Source organism: Clinocottus analis, unplaced genomic scaffold (genome assembly GCF_023055335.1).
Source record: "Clinocottus analis isolate CAN_PGR_092001 unplaced genomic scaffold, fCliAna1.0.p SCAF_11, whole genome shotgun sequence".
Taxonomy (NCBI): domain Eukaryota; kingdom Metazoa; phylum Chordata; class Actinopteri; order Perciformes; family Cottidae; genus Clinocottus; species Clinocottus analis.
The window spans coordinates 2,427,289-2,441,950 of record NW_027175832.1 but is presented as its reverse complement, the minus strand read 5'-3'; the positions used below and the strand labels follow the sequence as shown (position 1 = coordinate 2,441,950).

The 14,662-nt window shown below is 42.5% G+C and overlaps 2 protein-coding genes across 2 annotated transcripts; one reads left to right on the top strand and one right to left on the bottom strand.

Annotated features, from left to right (window-relative positions):
- Nucleotides 1–1,012: 1,012 nt before the first annotated feature.
- LOC137782280 (monocyte chemotactic protein 1B-like) lies at nucleotides 1,013–1,838 on the bottom strand. Its single transcript, XM_068571497.1, has 3 exons — nucleotides 1,760–1,838; nucleotides 1,520–1,628; nucleotides 1,013–1,350 (listed from the first exon to the last, which is right to left on the bottom strand). The coding sequence occupies exons 1-3, from the start codon at nucleotides 1,824–1,826 to the stop codon at nucleotides 1,215–1,217; spliced, it is 312 nt and encodes a 103-aa protein (XP_068427598.1). The 5' UTR covers nucleotides 1,827–1,838; the 3' UTR covers nucleotides 1,013–1,214.
- A 3,686-nt stretch (nucleotides 1,839–5,524) lies between these two features.
- LOC137782174 (C-C motif chemokine 8-like) lies at nucleotides 5,525–6,407 on the top strand. Its single transcript, XM_068571329.1, has 4 exons — nucleotides 5,525–5,637; nucleotides 5,808–5,916; nucleotides 6,027–6,101; nucleotides 6,353–6,407. Exons 1-4 carry the CDS (start codon nucleotides 5,565–5,567, stop codon nucleotides 6,405–6,407), a joined length of 312 nt encoding a protein of 103 aa, XP_068427430.1. The 5' UTR covers nucleotides 5,525–5,564.
- The last annotated feature ends 8,255 nt before the right edge of the window (nucleotides 6,408–14,662 follow it).

Genomic DNA, 14,662 nt, shown 5'->3' with positions numbered 1-14,662 from the left:
TGCACTTTCTCTTCCCTCCTACGCATTGTTAGCAACAGTTAGCTTCATAGCTTTTTTTTCCCCTCGTGTTAGCGCCACCACATGATGGAAACATGTTCCCCGAAAGCCCCTAAATCTTCCACCCGAAGCCCACCATGTCACACTATTACAGTGAGTGAAGGTGGAGCACAGTGACGGTTGGGCTTATATATAATATCATATATATCTATATATATATAGATATATATCACATATATCATATACATTCAATCATTCAATATTTCTAGAAAGAGATTATTACAATTGTTTTAATCCGTGTCATGAACAACTTCCATTCTCTCCAAATCTCTGTCTCTTTGGGTGTTTCCCAGCAAACACTTCACAATGAAGCAAAAAGAAGATGGTCCTATTTTCCCTTCTCGAGGCTAAACTTAACATTGCATTGTCTTGGAAATCAATCAGTGGATGGAGGGACGGCCGCGGTGCCTTCAGGAGCTTCCTTATGTCGTTAAAGGGAAACATTCGCCAACATTTGGGGCTCAGTTTGTGGAGGGGGTCGACTTTGTTGTGACCCTGTGGTCGTAATCTTTCCCCCCTTTCTTTCTTCTCTCACTGGTCACATTTATGGAACGTGGGAGCAGTATAATATGTATTTATCCTTGCATATATACATATCTGTCAACCTCTATGCTGTTATTTTCTGTTGAGCTATAGCAAGTAATGCTCACAAAAATAAGAAGCCATTGATATCTTTATCTGAAATGCTTGTATGTACTTTTGTTCAAATGTTTGATGTGTTTTGTTTTGTTCTGTCTTGTGTTTGTTTGTTTGTGCGATATGGAAAAGACAAAACATGTGTGGGGTATTCTTAACAGTTCGGTGTTCCTATAATTTTACTACACAAACACTCAACTATGTTCACATGGTGAATTGTTGTGTTTGTGGTCTTTTTTTTTTAATTGAAGGAGATGAGAAGAAGGCGCCTCTAGACGCTCAGATCTATCTATAACACACAATCAATACAACGTAGCTGTGTCATTGTGGGGCGTTTTTATTAATACGCTCACTTGCACACTGAACGCTCTATTTACACATTTACAGTCATCAAACTAACAGATAATTATAAATGAAACACAAAAAGGTAATAACAGCTGTCATTTCACTCGACTAAAATGAGGTAAGGACTCTGCAGTAAATATGAAAACATTCAAAAGTCTGTGGAGCTCAAGAGAAATTCAATGGTGTGAGCGATGGTGTTTGTGGGCGGCGTGGTCGTGTTTCTGTTTCTTCCCATCCAGGTAGGCCATGCTGCTCTTCGTCCACAGGCTGTCGGGGTCCGAGCAGATCCTCTTGCCTTCCAGAGTTTTAAATCTGTTGGGAATCACAACAAAGAAAAAAAAAACACATTTAGTGACATATTGAAAGCAAGAAAAGATCCCAAATGATTGTGATTTATGTTTTGAATACAATGCACCGCAGCATACAAGTGCTAAACTCTGAGAAGCAATGCACGTTGATCCACTGCGTCGGGTTGACTTACACGACTGCGCGTATCGGGCACGCCGGCGTGAACTGTTGGTAGTAGCTCTTCAGCTTGAATCGGAGGATTTGAGTTCTTGAAACTTCTCGACAACAACTGGCTATCCCGCCTTTGAATAAAGACACAAGACTCCATTGTTACCATCATCATCATCATCATCATCATGTTGTCAATAATCACGGCATAATAAGTCACGATAAATAAATGCAAAACGCACAAAGGTCTTCTCGTCGTTCTTACCTTGAGCCGAGGCCGCGGGCACCATGATAGTCACGAGAAGAAGCGGGACAAAAGCCAGACGTGTCATCGCTGGTCTCCGACTAAAATAGATGTGAAGCGCGCGTCGCCCCTGCGCGCCCTTTTTAAGCCCACTGCCACATTTCGTTGATGCAACCTGAAAGTGGATCGCGCTGCACCCCCCACAGATATGCGCTTGGCCGGAAAGTAGAGTGCATGTTTCCTCCCGCAGCCGCGCGGCTCTCGCCTCTCACCTCCTTACTGCTGGTCTGAAGGTGTCGATGCATGTTCCACTGGAGGAGAGTTCGCTCTTTGCATGTATTATCATAGTATTTTGGGGTTTTCTCAGATTGCTTTTACATGTGTTGGTCAGTGTAAACAGTTCAAATGAGTTGTTTGCTATGTTTGGAACGGTTGAGACTCAATGCAACCTCGAAAACAAGACTCACACCGAAAGAAAACCTTACACGAGACCACAAAGATCAAGTTCATTTCGTCACATTACTATAAAACAGAAGCTTTCTCCTGTTTGTTTGAGGTGAGTCTCTCTGTGCTGCTGATGCCGGCTGCTCAGTGCACGCAGGGGGAGAAATCCATTTCCTCTTTGCTGCTCAGCATTAGCAGGTTATACAAACAGACACAGACACACACACATGGACCGATATATCAAACCCGGTTTCTACTGAAACCCACATGAACGGAAGCAATGACAAGCGATGAAAAGTAATAAATACATCCTTAAACAAAACTAAGTCACAAAATTCCTGCAAAATGGATCCTCATTACTCCAAAAAAAATCAGTAAAAATGACATCATAATTAACTCAATGCATCATTAATATGTCTGTAAGGAAGACATTCATAGTAGACCAACATGTAACTACTTCTTACACCAAAGATACCCTCCATCCATTGGATAAAAGAATAGTTTGAACATTCAAATCTTATTAAACTTCTATGAGTTTATGTTCCTGTACATGAAATGAGTGCAGGTTGTCCAACAGGTGGGAAGATGGGAAGAAAACTAAGAAGAAGTTCAAGATAAATGCAAATTAGCTAAAAGCTTGTAAATCAAAGTTAATCATGCAAATCTTTGCTCTAAAAAAAAAAAAAAACCTGCGCTGTCAATTTATAGAATAGGTGGAATTTTTTTAGATTATTATGTTTATTTGACTCTGTCCTGTCCCTTCTCACTGATGGTCAGTAAGTATGATTCAGGAATAATCAATAATATATATTCCTGCAGGTCATTGATTCATTCACCTTAAGACCTACGTGTTGTATGTGCATTTGGAGCCCATAATGATAATAATATGAGAGAATTTAATCTTCTAGATTAACAGCCGTGATGTAAAATAAAAACTTGTGAGTGAGGCTCATAAAATGGAGAACTTTCTTTTTCAAATCAGAAAGTGCATATTTCACAACTCCATCTTGGTTTGAACGAGGCCGATCATCCTTCCTTCCTCATTTTCAGTAATCGTTTCCGCTTTCCATTCAAAAAGAATCCTAATGTTTCATTCATCAAATCCAGTAAATTCACGTCTGTTCAAGTTCACAGCCGCTGACTCAGCGACTTGATTGCGTAACCATTAATGATTAAAGTTATTCGCTTTAAGATGTGTCACCACAAACCATTAGTACATTCTCAGTACATAATAATGAAATTTTCCTGTTGATTTACTGTTTTATTATCATCAAGCACATTAAGTACAAACACCCTAACTAATAAAAAAGAGTCCTTCTGTAATACCTGAAACATTTGAGAAGATAGTTTTGAGAGACAAAGTGTCAGCGCTAACTTTCTGTGAAGTCTTCTTTGTTAAAGATTATACAACTGTATATTTAAAGAGGTTAAAATCCACTTTGTTATCTTCTGCTTGTCTGCAGTGTGGAGCGATGCTCAGTCAGCGTACTCGCTGTGCACAGAAACTATGTGGGGATTTTCTTTATTTAGCCTTTTCTTATCAAAAGATCATGCTCTTTGCATAGCAGACTCCCTGCAAGAATAAACACGGACAATGAGACACAGAGAAGGCTTTCTTGAGAAGCTCTGGACATCATGGAGGCTTGTTTTTTTAATTCATTTTTAAAAGTCTTGATATTGGAACAACGACACATTAATCTCCAGGATCCTGCATGTTGGTGCATTCAGTAAAAACTCAGAAAAATGGTCACTGATGGTTCTATAATCTTTCCTTGGACTCAAATACTGTTTATCTGGTAAAGTAGGCAATATGGAATTATAGAGGACGTACTGTCCTTTTACTTTAAGTGATTTAAACATATTTATTGTTGTAATATATACATATAATAAGCATTAATCTAAAACAATCAGTAAGTATGAATGATAATGTCAAATGAAGGCCAGTCAGAAACAGATATATTTCCACTTGGAAGCAATGTGTGTCATGTGGGACAGCTGTTTTTACTGGTAGCAAAGAACTTATTAGTCCTTTGGCAGCTTGTTATTGCACTTTTTATTGAACCCTCTTAGTTTGTGATAAATCAGATATTCAATTTAGAAAGGAATGGATTTGCAAAGCCATTTGATCCTTTATATTCTGCATCTGGATTGTGCGAATAACAAGTTGAGACTTGTCCCTAAAAGAACGGAAACCTCAAGGTCAAATGACTAAATTTGGGTGGAGGAAGATCGGATGCGGTGGAAAGCCCTGGGATCTGCTTCCTTCCCCTTTTCTAGCCCCCCCCCCCCTTTTTTTTTTTTTTTTTTTTGACTGACCATGACTGTCAGCACCGGAGGAAAAGGAGGAGGAGGAAGAAAGAGAGAGAGAAGATGACATTTTGGGTAGTGACCAGCACATGATGCTGAAATCAGCAGGATTTCTAAGAAAGAGGCCTGATAGTCAACTAGATTAACTGTTCATGCAGAATGATATTAATGTCCATCCATCCAACAGGTTTAACCCGTTTCTTTCTCTTGTCGACCTGCTTCACAGCCCGGCATCGTGTCAGAGGCTGGAAGAAACCTGGACACGGGTTTTCATTCATCCCACGCTGACATTTCCAGAGATGTTGACTTTCACGTTGCCAAATGTCCAAATTGACCTTAATAAGCATGTCTAAGAGACACCCAGAGAAAACCAACACGAGCACAGAACGGGATGGAGGAAGTGGGACCCGAACGCCGAAACAGTTCCAAGAACGTTTAAATAAAACAAAAAAGGTTCCCAAAAACAGACCAGGAAGAAAAAAACAGGAAGAGAGACAGAAAACACACATTACGAAAAGACAAAGAGACAAACGGGGTTTAAATCCAAGAGGGAGGTAACGAGCAACAGGTGGACACAACGAGGGCAGCGCAGGTGAAGAGAACACACAACCAGGAACCAGGTGGACACACAATCCCGGACAAGTGTAGGGTGTAGAGACACACAGGACACAAGACTACAAAATAAAACAGAAAACTACAAATCATGACACAAACATCACAAATCATGAATATAAACATATCCAATACAGGTCAAACCTGTTGAACACAAACTATATTAGTTAAAAGAGCCAAGTTTCTGCTTTGGAGCCGTTATCCAAGTAGATTTCTTCAGCTCAGTCAATGTCATGATGAAATCCCACCAAAAAAAAGGAACCGGTGGATGACAGCATCCCCCCGACACTCACCCTCACACAGAATGTAGAAAGCCCTGATCATCCGGTTAGCTTTCCCTATATAGTTCCTCTTTTCCACAGTATAAATAAGAGGTCTGGTCAGAGGAGATCACTTGTCTCTGTCGGCCCGACTGAACCCATCGTCTTCTGCCAAGAACCTCTGGACCATCTCACTCAGCACCATGCAGCTGTGCATCAGAAGACTGGCCATCCTGGCTCTCCTCTTCGGGGTTCTGGCCATGACGGCGACAGCTCGTGAGTCACTCGTCAGAGATAAGATGAGAACTTGTACCTCGCCATGCACGCTTGACTTCTGATGATCTAGGCCAACACACCATTGATATGTATTCCTATGTCGTGCTGCGGATGTGAGCGATGTATGCTCATAACAACCAATCCTTTGTCTTCTGAAAAAAAAAAAACAGCAATTAAGATCATCGGGTGCTGCACTCAGGTCAGCGCTGCCAAGATCACCGACCCCATCTTGGGCTACAGGATCCAGAGGAAGAACCTCCCGTGTGTCCGCGCAGTCGTGTAAGCATCACCTCCTTCAGACAGGGCATCAAACATGTTGAAACGCTTCCTCAGGGAAAACGGATTTGGAGATTGTGATTGAGCTTTTCCTTTTTGTTTCTTTCTCAAAGATTTAAGACCACAAAGGGAGAAGTCTGCAGCCACTGGAAAGAAGAGTGGGTTTTTGGGAAGATCAAGGAGCTTGAGTGAGTAGAAAGTCTCCAGAGTTGACCTCCAGACCTCTTGTAGGGCGTAAAAGGGTGTAAAATTGCTCAAATAGCTGCGCCGACAGTGTATGAATGGTTGATATTACGGATGTGGCACCTTGCATGGTGGCTCCTCCCCTCAGTGTGTGAACGGGTGAATGACGTCATGTCGTGTTAAAGCGCTTTGACGTGATGATTATGAGCACATAACTGTTACTTTAACCCCTTTCTCCTGTTTCTGTGTCTTTCAGGCAAATCCGCAAAGCCAAGATCTCAACTCCCGCTCCGACAACTTCCAGCCCCTAGAACTCTAAACTCTACAGCCAATGTGTTGGAATTAATTTAAAAAATATTTAAAATGCTTATTCTGTAATATTTAATATTTATGAGCAGTGCTATTTATGTCTTATCTCAGCTAACATACGGCTTAACAGAGATGAAAAAGAAACAAAAAGCATCCAAAGCAATGCAACTCAGAGGGCTGTTGTTCACGTTGACAAAATAAATCTTCTTGTCCTCCATCCACTCGCGTCCTCGTCGTTATTATTCGGTGATATTTAAAAATCAACCTCAGCTGCAGATCTTTAAATTTTTAAATCATCACAACCTCGTGATTTGTTTTTTTAGAACAATTCCGCCACCTAGTGGAGACGTGACATCACTACAGCACAGTTTAGATCAGAAGCAGCGTGTCATTGAGGGAGTCACCTTGTCTGGCTGGAGCACCCTTGGGTGCAGGCCCTTGGGGGTGCTGATCTGAAATAGCACGAGAGACCGCCTGCCTGTCACTCAAGTCGTGCATGTGTACGAGCTCGGGGGGAGCAGGATGCAGGACAGCTCATCAAAAAGTGTTTTAAACACCTTCCAGCAGATGAGCTGCCAGCATCTTTTTCTAAGTACACTATAGACACATATGTCACAACACAACACAACACAACACACACCATGCAGCGCAGCGCTGAGCCCTTTATCCAGGAAATATGTCATTTAAATGTTCAAATGTCAGGTTTTTAAATGCTCCTTATGGTCGAAAGCACAACAATTACAAATGTAGAATTCAATTTGAACATTATATTCATTGTGTCTCCATTTGAGTGTGTTTCATTAAATTAACTTGGGCAACAGTGTTGAAATACATGTATATATTTATTTAGATGTTTTAGCACGTTTTAGCACAACTTGATTTAGCATCAGAGTCACACAGCAAACACACAAAAGCATCGCTAACGTTTGCTAAGCGGCTAAATACATCCTCTAAATCCATCGTCTCAAAGTTGTTGCATCTGCATCTGTTTAGTCAAGTTAAAGTCATGAGCTTTTTTATTTCTTCCAAGCAATAATGTCCCCAACATGACTGGATTACAGTCGGTTCAATTCCTCTGAAACTTTCTCCCAAATTAGCATTTCTATAACACAACTTCTTTAATTCCAAAAGACCAAAACCTGTTTGTTTGCTAATAGAAACGTTCGGTGCCGTTCGGGAAGGTTTCTGTGGTGCTGATGAAAGATCTACTGGCAGCGGAGACGGTTTTGGAAATCTTCTTCAGTCTGGAACTGTTTGGAAATGATAGTTTTTTATTCACGATGCTCTCAAAACAATGAATTTCAAGGTCCTAATGAAACTGAAAGTTGGCATTTAATAGCGAGTATAGAAGTCTCACACCTGAGTAAATCCAGAGTTTTCCTCACCCTCTCATCTTTGCGTGTTGCACATGTGGCATTCTTCTTCACTGTCTAGAAACTACAAGATGGAGAAACACTCATGGAGAGGCGTTCAGTGGCATTCAGTTTATACTGGAGGTGTGTCTGTTTGCAGTACTGATACATAACATAGCTTTAATAGCTTGTTTTGGAAAAAGCTAACAAAATCCTACAAAAAAGTTCTACAACATGTTTTGCATCAGTAATCAGTAACACGTGAACTTTGAGTTTATAATCTGTCACTGCTTTCGGTACGATTCGATCGGTTTCTACAAAGTGTTGAGGTTTGATTCAGAGTTGTGTAATTGGGCTTTTTTTCCGTCTTAAATCCTCGACATCTCGCATACAAATCATTTATGAACAAGATTTATGGAGATATGGAGCAGATCAAACAGCTCGAGTCATGAAATCCACAGTAATTAGTTTTGACAGTAAAATATTGAGAGAGACTAGATTTAGATGATTATTTTCATACATTTTGCAGAGACAACATTAAAACTTTCCAAAAAACTGAAAAAACACACACCAGTGTCTTTTGAATATAATTTGAATTAATTTGGGATATTTTGGAATGAATGCACATGTCATGTAAATCATATCTTGGTGCAATATCTATTATGTTTAAGTACTTTATACACATTTTTATTCCATTTGTATATTTAATATTCTTCTACTTTTCATCTTTTATTTTGTTTTATTACCGTTTTACTGTTTATTTATATTGCTTGATTTTTAGATTTTTTTTTTTACTCATGAGCAATGATGCTGTAATCCTCTAATCTCATTTAATCTGCCCACTGAGAGACTAATAAAGGATTATTTTATTTATTATACCTGCACATCCCTCCACACCTCATATTTATATATTCCGTGCACTTTACTTTTCTTTACTTATTATTATTATTATTATTATTATTATTATTATTATTATTATTATTTTATTTATTTTTTGTTCGCTTTTTACTTACTTGTTGTATCTAAATTATTATACTTTCATTTTGTATTATGTGTAGATATTTTATTTTAAATTTTATATAGTTAAATGTTCATTGTTGTTGTTGTTGTTGTTGTTGTTGTTGTTGTTGTTGTTGTTGTTGTTGTTAAATCTTGTGCACTTTCTGTCAGGATAAATTCCTTGTTTGTGCAAACTCACTTGGCAATAAATGGTTCTGATTCTGATTTTATCTTATCTCACACACACACACACACACACACACACACACACACACACACACACACACACACACACACACACACACACACACACACACACACACACACGTCACATTGTTAACTATTGAGTTTCTCATCCAGACTCAATGTAACAAGAAGTGGAAAGCAGTAAATTAAACGTTAAAAGTGAAACATTAGATTCTCATCATCACACTTTCTTTGCTTCCTGTAGTTTCCTCCAAAGCGACAGCATGTCGCTGCACATTTAGCTCTCCGTGCACACGCCTGAATAATTGCACTTAAATGGAATTTGTTACACAAAATACTGCTCTGGTGTTGCTTTACACATTCTCCAGTGCTGACAAAAAAAAACCGTAATATCCATTGTCATAATTTTGACATCGTGGCTCGGAGCTGATTTCAGGCTGTTTTACATAATCAGCAATCTTGAGATTGTTTTGTGGCGAAAAACTGACGGAGAACGAGAGGCTTGTCAGAGCCCCTCCTCTTCGTCAGCGTGACCTATTTAGTGTGCAGAAAGCTGACAACTCCAAATCCTCTCAGCTGACCTACATAAGCACAACATCAGCAGCGCGCGCTGCACGTCTCAAAGCACGAGCGGTGAATGACGAGGCAGCTCCAGAGCTGAGAAACACTGGGAACCTGAAGGCAGCACCGCCACCAGGAGTTCATGCTCCCACATTTAGACACCACACACACACACACACACACACGGGATCAGGTCTGGATATCTAACCAATACATGCACAGTGAGAGCGTCGGTGTCTCTTCCATCAGGACCAGACATCCCTTCATCCCTCACTTTGTGCTTGTAAAGCTCTTTTCTGATTCCTCAAACAGAGGAATCATTCACACACTGATGAGAGGAGCTACCGTGCAGTGTCTTGCTCAACGACACGTCGACCGTGGCGAGCGGGGGCCGGGGATCGAACCACCGAGCCTCCGATTGAAGGACGTACCCACTGCTCATTGCTGCGCCCTGAAGAACTGTCATCTGTTCATTTGAATAACATTTTAAATGTAAATCTAATGCTCCTATTTCTTCTCACACTGTTTATTGACTTTTTTTAGTTTTTAGTTTAATTATTTTTGTGTATTTTGTTTGATCTCGATAGACACATAACATAGAAAACATGCATTTCAACTGACGCCTCCATTGTTTTCTATCTTTTTCTTGACATATACACACACACAACACACCCACCCCTCATACTGGTACACACACCTCGAGTACAGGAAAATAAACACAAAAAGGAGAGTTCGGGTTTACACATACACGCACCTACAGACACACATATCTCAAGTACATCTACACATAGACACACCTGCTTTACTCTACACGTCATCACACAAACACAACAACAGGTTTGACCAGCAGGCAGACAACAAAGTGTTGATTCTTTCACGTTACAACACACATTCCTTCTGCGTGAACACACACAGTGACGACAAATAGTCCTGATTCTGACCCTGAAGAGTGTGAAGGTCAGCGACAGACGAGTGCCACGCCGGCGGATGAATCCCCATGTCCCTTTAGTGCGTTGCTCAAGGGCAGTCCTGGAGAAGCGGATGCCGGAAACCACGCTGCTGAAGTACGAGTCTCTCCACACGCGGCGATGATTAATAAGCGTGTGTATTTGTTTCTTTTTCATCTCCTGTGCCCACAGACATTAAGTCCAATGACTCAACAACCGGAGTAACTTTTAATGATCTTTGAGAATCCACGGAAAATTAATTAGACAGAAACAAAATGAGCTGCGTCGACAAATTTACTGCTGCTATTGTGTTTTTGTGCCAGATTTGACTATTATTTCATTATTAAAAGTCCAAACTTCCGTGTTGTTTTTATCTGCAGGCGTCCCCTCGTCTGATCCGAGCCTCTTAAGGAGCTCTGAGTTTTGTCATTTGGTGACGGCTTCAGAGATCATGACTCAGGATATGTTCTCGTTATGACTTGTGTCCTCCTTGAAGCCTCCTCTGTCCTCCCACTCCTCCTCCTGACACACACACACACACACACACACACACACACACACACACACACACACACACACACACACACACACACACACACACGCACGCACACGTCTCAGTTTAGCACATCACGCTCACGCCACATTTGACGTGTCCTGCAGCCGGTTGCGCTTCAGTCGTCCACCGGGGGGCAGTGTCGTCACGGTCAAAGCAAAAGGACGTGAACGTCACACACCACCTGAATATCTGTCATCACGTCAGAAGAAAACTGCTCGTTCATGCGTGAAATGCAAAATCAAGCTTATTCTTTCTTTGTAGGACACATTCTCCCCCCGGACCAAGACTGTTGTGTCCCCGTGCACGACAATGTGTTCACAGGTTGTCATCCTCGCTCCTCGTGTGTGTGTTTGTGACCTGTTGCGACCGCTGATAAAGGAAAAGGTAACATGATAAACTGGACATCTGGCTTGACGGCGTAATCCTCGCTAATCCCGTGTAAAACACGGCCTCTTATCGTCTTCTTGAGTTTCCTCACTGGAAGACTGTGAGGTGACGCTTCAAGCGGTTGTTTCCTTTATTTTAGATGAGACACAGAAAATATAAGATATACATGATAATGGTTTAAGTATTTGTATTAAACACAATTAAGCATAACATGAAGAATATAGTTTTAGCTTATTTAATGTGAAGATATTTAGACTTCAGTGGAAACAAAATATACAAAATACAAGAAAAATATATTCGAAACTATGATGAGTCAAATTATCAGTCAAAAAAAATTGATTTGTAAAAAGTAATTTGTACCTAAAAAAGACATATGACATGCTCCTAATATGTTTTATTATTGTTGTTGTTATTATTCTGTGTCTTTGTGTGTGTGTCTTGATGCTTTGGCAATATTGTTGTTGCAACGTTCAATCACAAATAAAGCAAATTGAATAGATTTGTTACAAAAGTAAAAGTTACTAAATTGATGTATTTTCTGCACACTTTCATTCACACAGATTGTTCTTGTTTCATTACTTCACCGCCTCTGTTCACGCTGCGTCTCACCGAGACAGACGCTCAAACTGCATACTGGTGGATGGACTGCAAGAAAGAGAGGGAAGGGGAGGGAAGAGGGGGAAGGGAGGGTGAAGAGAGAGAGAGGGAGGGGGGGGGGGTCACCATTGAGTTGTCCACCCACACAAGGCCCCCTCTGGTCACCTGCGTGGGTTTGGGCCAACAGAAAGACGTGGACGCGCACGCACACGGCAGAAGAAAACAGCAACAACAGCTTTGCTAACCCCAAATGTCAAACGTGGCAAACGGGGGCCTTGGAATGAAAGTGTTTGAAATTAGCGAGAAACTTCCTCAAAACAACGGCGAGGGGGCATCGCCAGAGAGATGGAAAAAAGAAAACCGCTCTCTCCAAGCATTCGGCTGGAGCGCGATCTTCACAAAAAACATGCCGAGTTTATCATAATTAGCGTCGTTCCAGACTGTCAAACCCGCGAGGCGCGGACAAACAATGCGCCGTTTCATATTTTACTGAGGAGTTGTGTTGAAATTACTTGATGTATAATTATGTGAGCCCGGGTGATTCTGTCCTTTGCCGTCTCCTCCTACATCCCATCTGCCCTGCGTGTCCAGAGTGTGGGTGACTGAAGTAGCTGCAAGGAGGGGAGGGTGGGGGGGGGGTGGATGAGGAATTATTGTGGAAAATGATAAGAAAACGTGTGATGTAACAGTCTGAATTGCACTTCTACTGTTCGAGCCGACACTGTAACATCCACGGCCTCCATGAGGATGAGTAGTAGAAGACGAAAAGATGGAAGAGGGGGGGCGAGGGGGGGTATATAGACTTAAAGGACCTCGTGACATTAGGAAGCGCCAGAGGTATTTTAGTCTGGCAGCGCCAACTCTTGGCCGGGGAGACTCCGGAGGATACGGTGAGCCAGAAGAGAGGCGAGGAGAACAAGAGGGTAAGAGTGTAGAGCGGTAGAAAGAGGAGTATTTTTAGGGTGGTCTGTTATCTTCAGAGGCAAAGGGGGGGGGCGGTGCGTGGTATCACAACCGGGTCACATCGCCGAGGGGGGAAACAGCACGGGCCTTTCTGCAGAGACGGCAGATAAGGAGGAACAGAACAATGAGATCTGTATTCTCTGTCTGACTGCGTCTGCACGAGGAGAATCTGGAAACCGCATCCACAGGAGCTTCACTCTCAAGGCGGCTTTACACTCGGGTTTTACGCAGAGACGCTAGCACGCTAGTCCCGTCGGCCATCTTGCGTGCGTCGCCCAAAACGCCCGACTATCCGCGAGCCGTTCGCAGCCGCGCGAGCCTGTGATTGGTCTGCTAACCACGTCCTGTCTGAGTCTCGCATTTCCAGGTTTCATAGCATGACGCCGCCATTTTTAAAAAAAAAAAAAAGCCGTAGCAGAAACACGAACAGTGGATCCCGTTGAAGAACGTTTGGCCGAAGAGGTCATTTGTATAACCCGTCTTTGACGGAGTACGAGGACACGCAGATGGCGGGGAATTGCTGGAGGGAGATGGCGGTGAACGTCGGCGTGCAGGTCGTTGCGCCGCCTGCTGTTCTGGCGTATGAAAAAGGCGGGAACCATAAACCAACTGCCAGCCGCAGTTGCAGTTGCAAGAGTGTCCACACATCCTCTCACAGATGTTTTTAAAACGCTCAGACGCGTTTAAAAGATGGCGTCCGAACGGAGCCTCGAAGCTCCGAGGGCGACCTGAGAGTGTGTTACTTGTGTTATTGTGTTATTGTGTTATTGCTCCGGTGACTGACGGACAAAACCAACGCTATCGTCGAATCTCTTCACTCTCCTCGTCTCCTCTTCGCTCCTGTGAAGGAGCCCTCTGAAGATGAATATGCCAGCAGAACAGATGGATGGAGAGAACATCTCATCACTCTGACACCATGTTTATGCAATCGCACACGCACGCACGCACACACACACACGGACACACACAGACACGTATCCGAGCAGAAACAAGATGCTGATGGAGATTTCTTCAATCATCAAAGTGAGCGAATGATGCGCGGCCACACACACGTTTGGTGTTTTGGTGTTTTTGATGAAACCTTCTGTTCGCTTCTTCCTTTGTTTATACCGAACACACGCGTGCATAAACACAGACGCACACACACACATACACGAATTGAGTAATTTGCCAGACTAGCAGCTGTTATGGAGAGAGCCGAGTAGCGACGGAACGCCTCTGACATGCTAATGACCCGAGGAGTTCAACCACACACACACACACACACACACACACACACCGATCAGATTTAGGAAAACCAGACTATAATCTGTCCTGTAAGCCAGAAGAATATCAGCGTGGCAGTGGAAGGAATATTAAACGCTTGCAGCTCCCAGTACGATGTGAGCGCTCTGTGTAGGACTGCGAGCCAAATGAAAACCTAACTCACTCCAGGAATATCTTAGTGAGGCTTTGAGGGAAGATCCTTTTTCAACACCCAACCGCCTCCCCCTCCTCCTCCCCCCTTTCCTCGACACCACCACCCACCCACCCAATCAAATCCTCACTGGCGATGCGCTGCTCCTCATCTCTCTTCTCTGCTTCTTTTGTTCCTCTCTCTCATCCACCCACACACCTCGAGTCCCTCTGGCTTTTCTCTTTACACTCTCGCTCACGCGCACGCATTTACATTCTTGTCTTCGTCTCCG

Bases quoted from the DNA above. Each gene is read 5' to 3' on its own strand.
- LOC137782174 (XM_068571329.1), top strand. From the start codon at position 5,565: ATGCAGCTGTGCATCAGAAGACTGGCCATCCTGGCTCTCCTCTTCGGG. The intron at 5,638-5,807 runs GTGAGTCACTCG...AAAAAAAAACAG, and splicing joins GGCCATGACGGCGACAGCTC to CAATTAAGATCATCGGGTGC. The intron at 6,102-6,352 runs GTGAGTAGAAAG...TGTGTCTTTCAG, and splicing joins GGGAAGATCAAGGAGCTTGA to GCAAATCCGCAAAGCCAAGA.
- LOC137782280 (XM_068571497.1), bottom strand. From the start codon at position 1,826: ATGACACGTCTGGCTTTTGTCCCGCTTCTTCTCGTGACTATCATGGTG. The intron at 1,629-1,759 runs GTAAGAACGACG...CTTTATTCAAAG, and splicing joins GCCCGCGGCCTCGGCTCAAG to GCGGGATAGCCAGTTGTTGT. The intron at 1,351-1,519 runs GTAAGTCAACCC...GATTCCCAACAG, and splicing joins TGCCCGATACGCGCAGTCGT to ATTTAAAACTCTGGAAGGCA.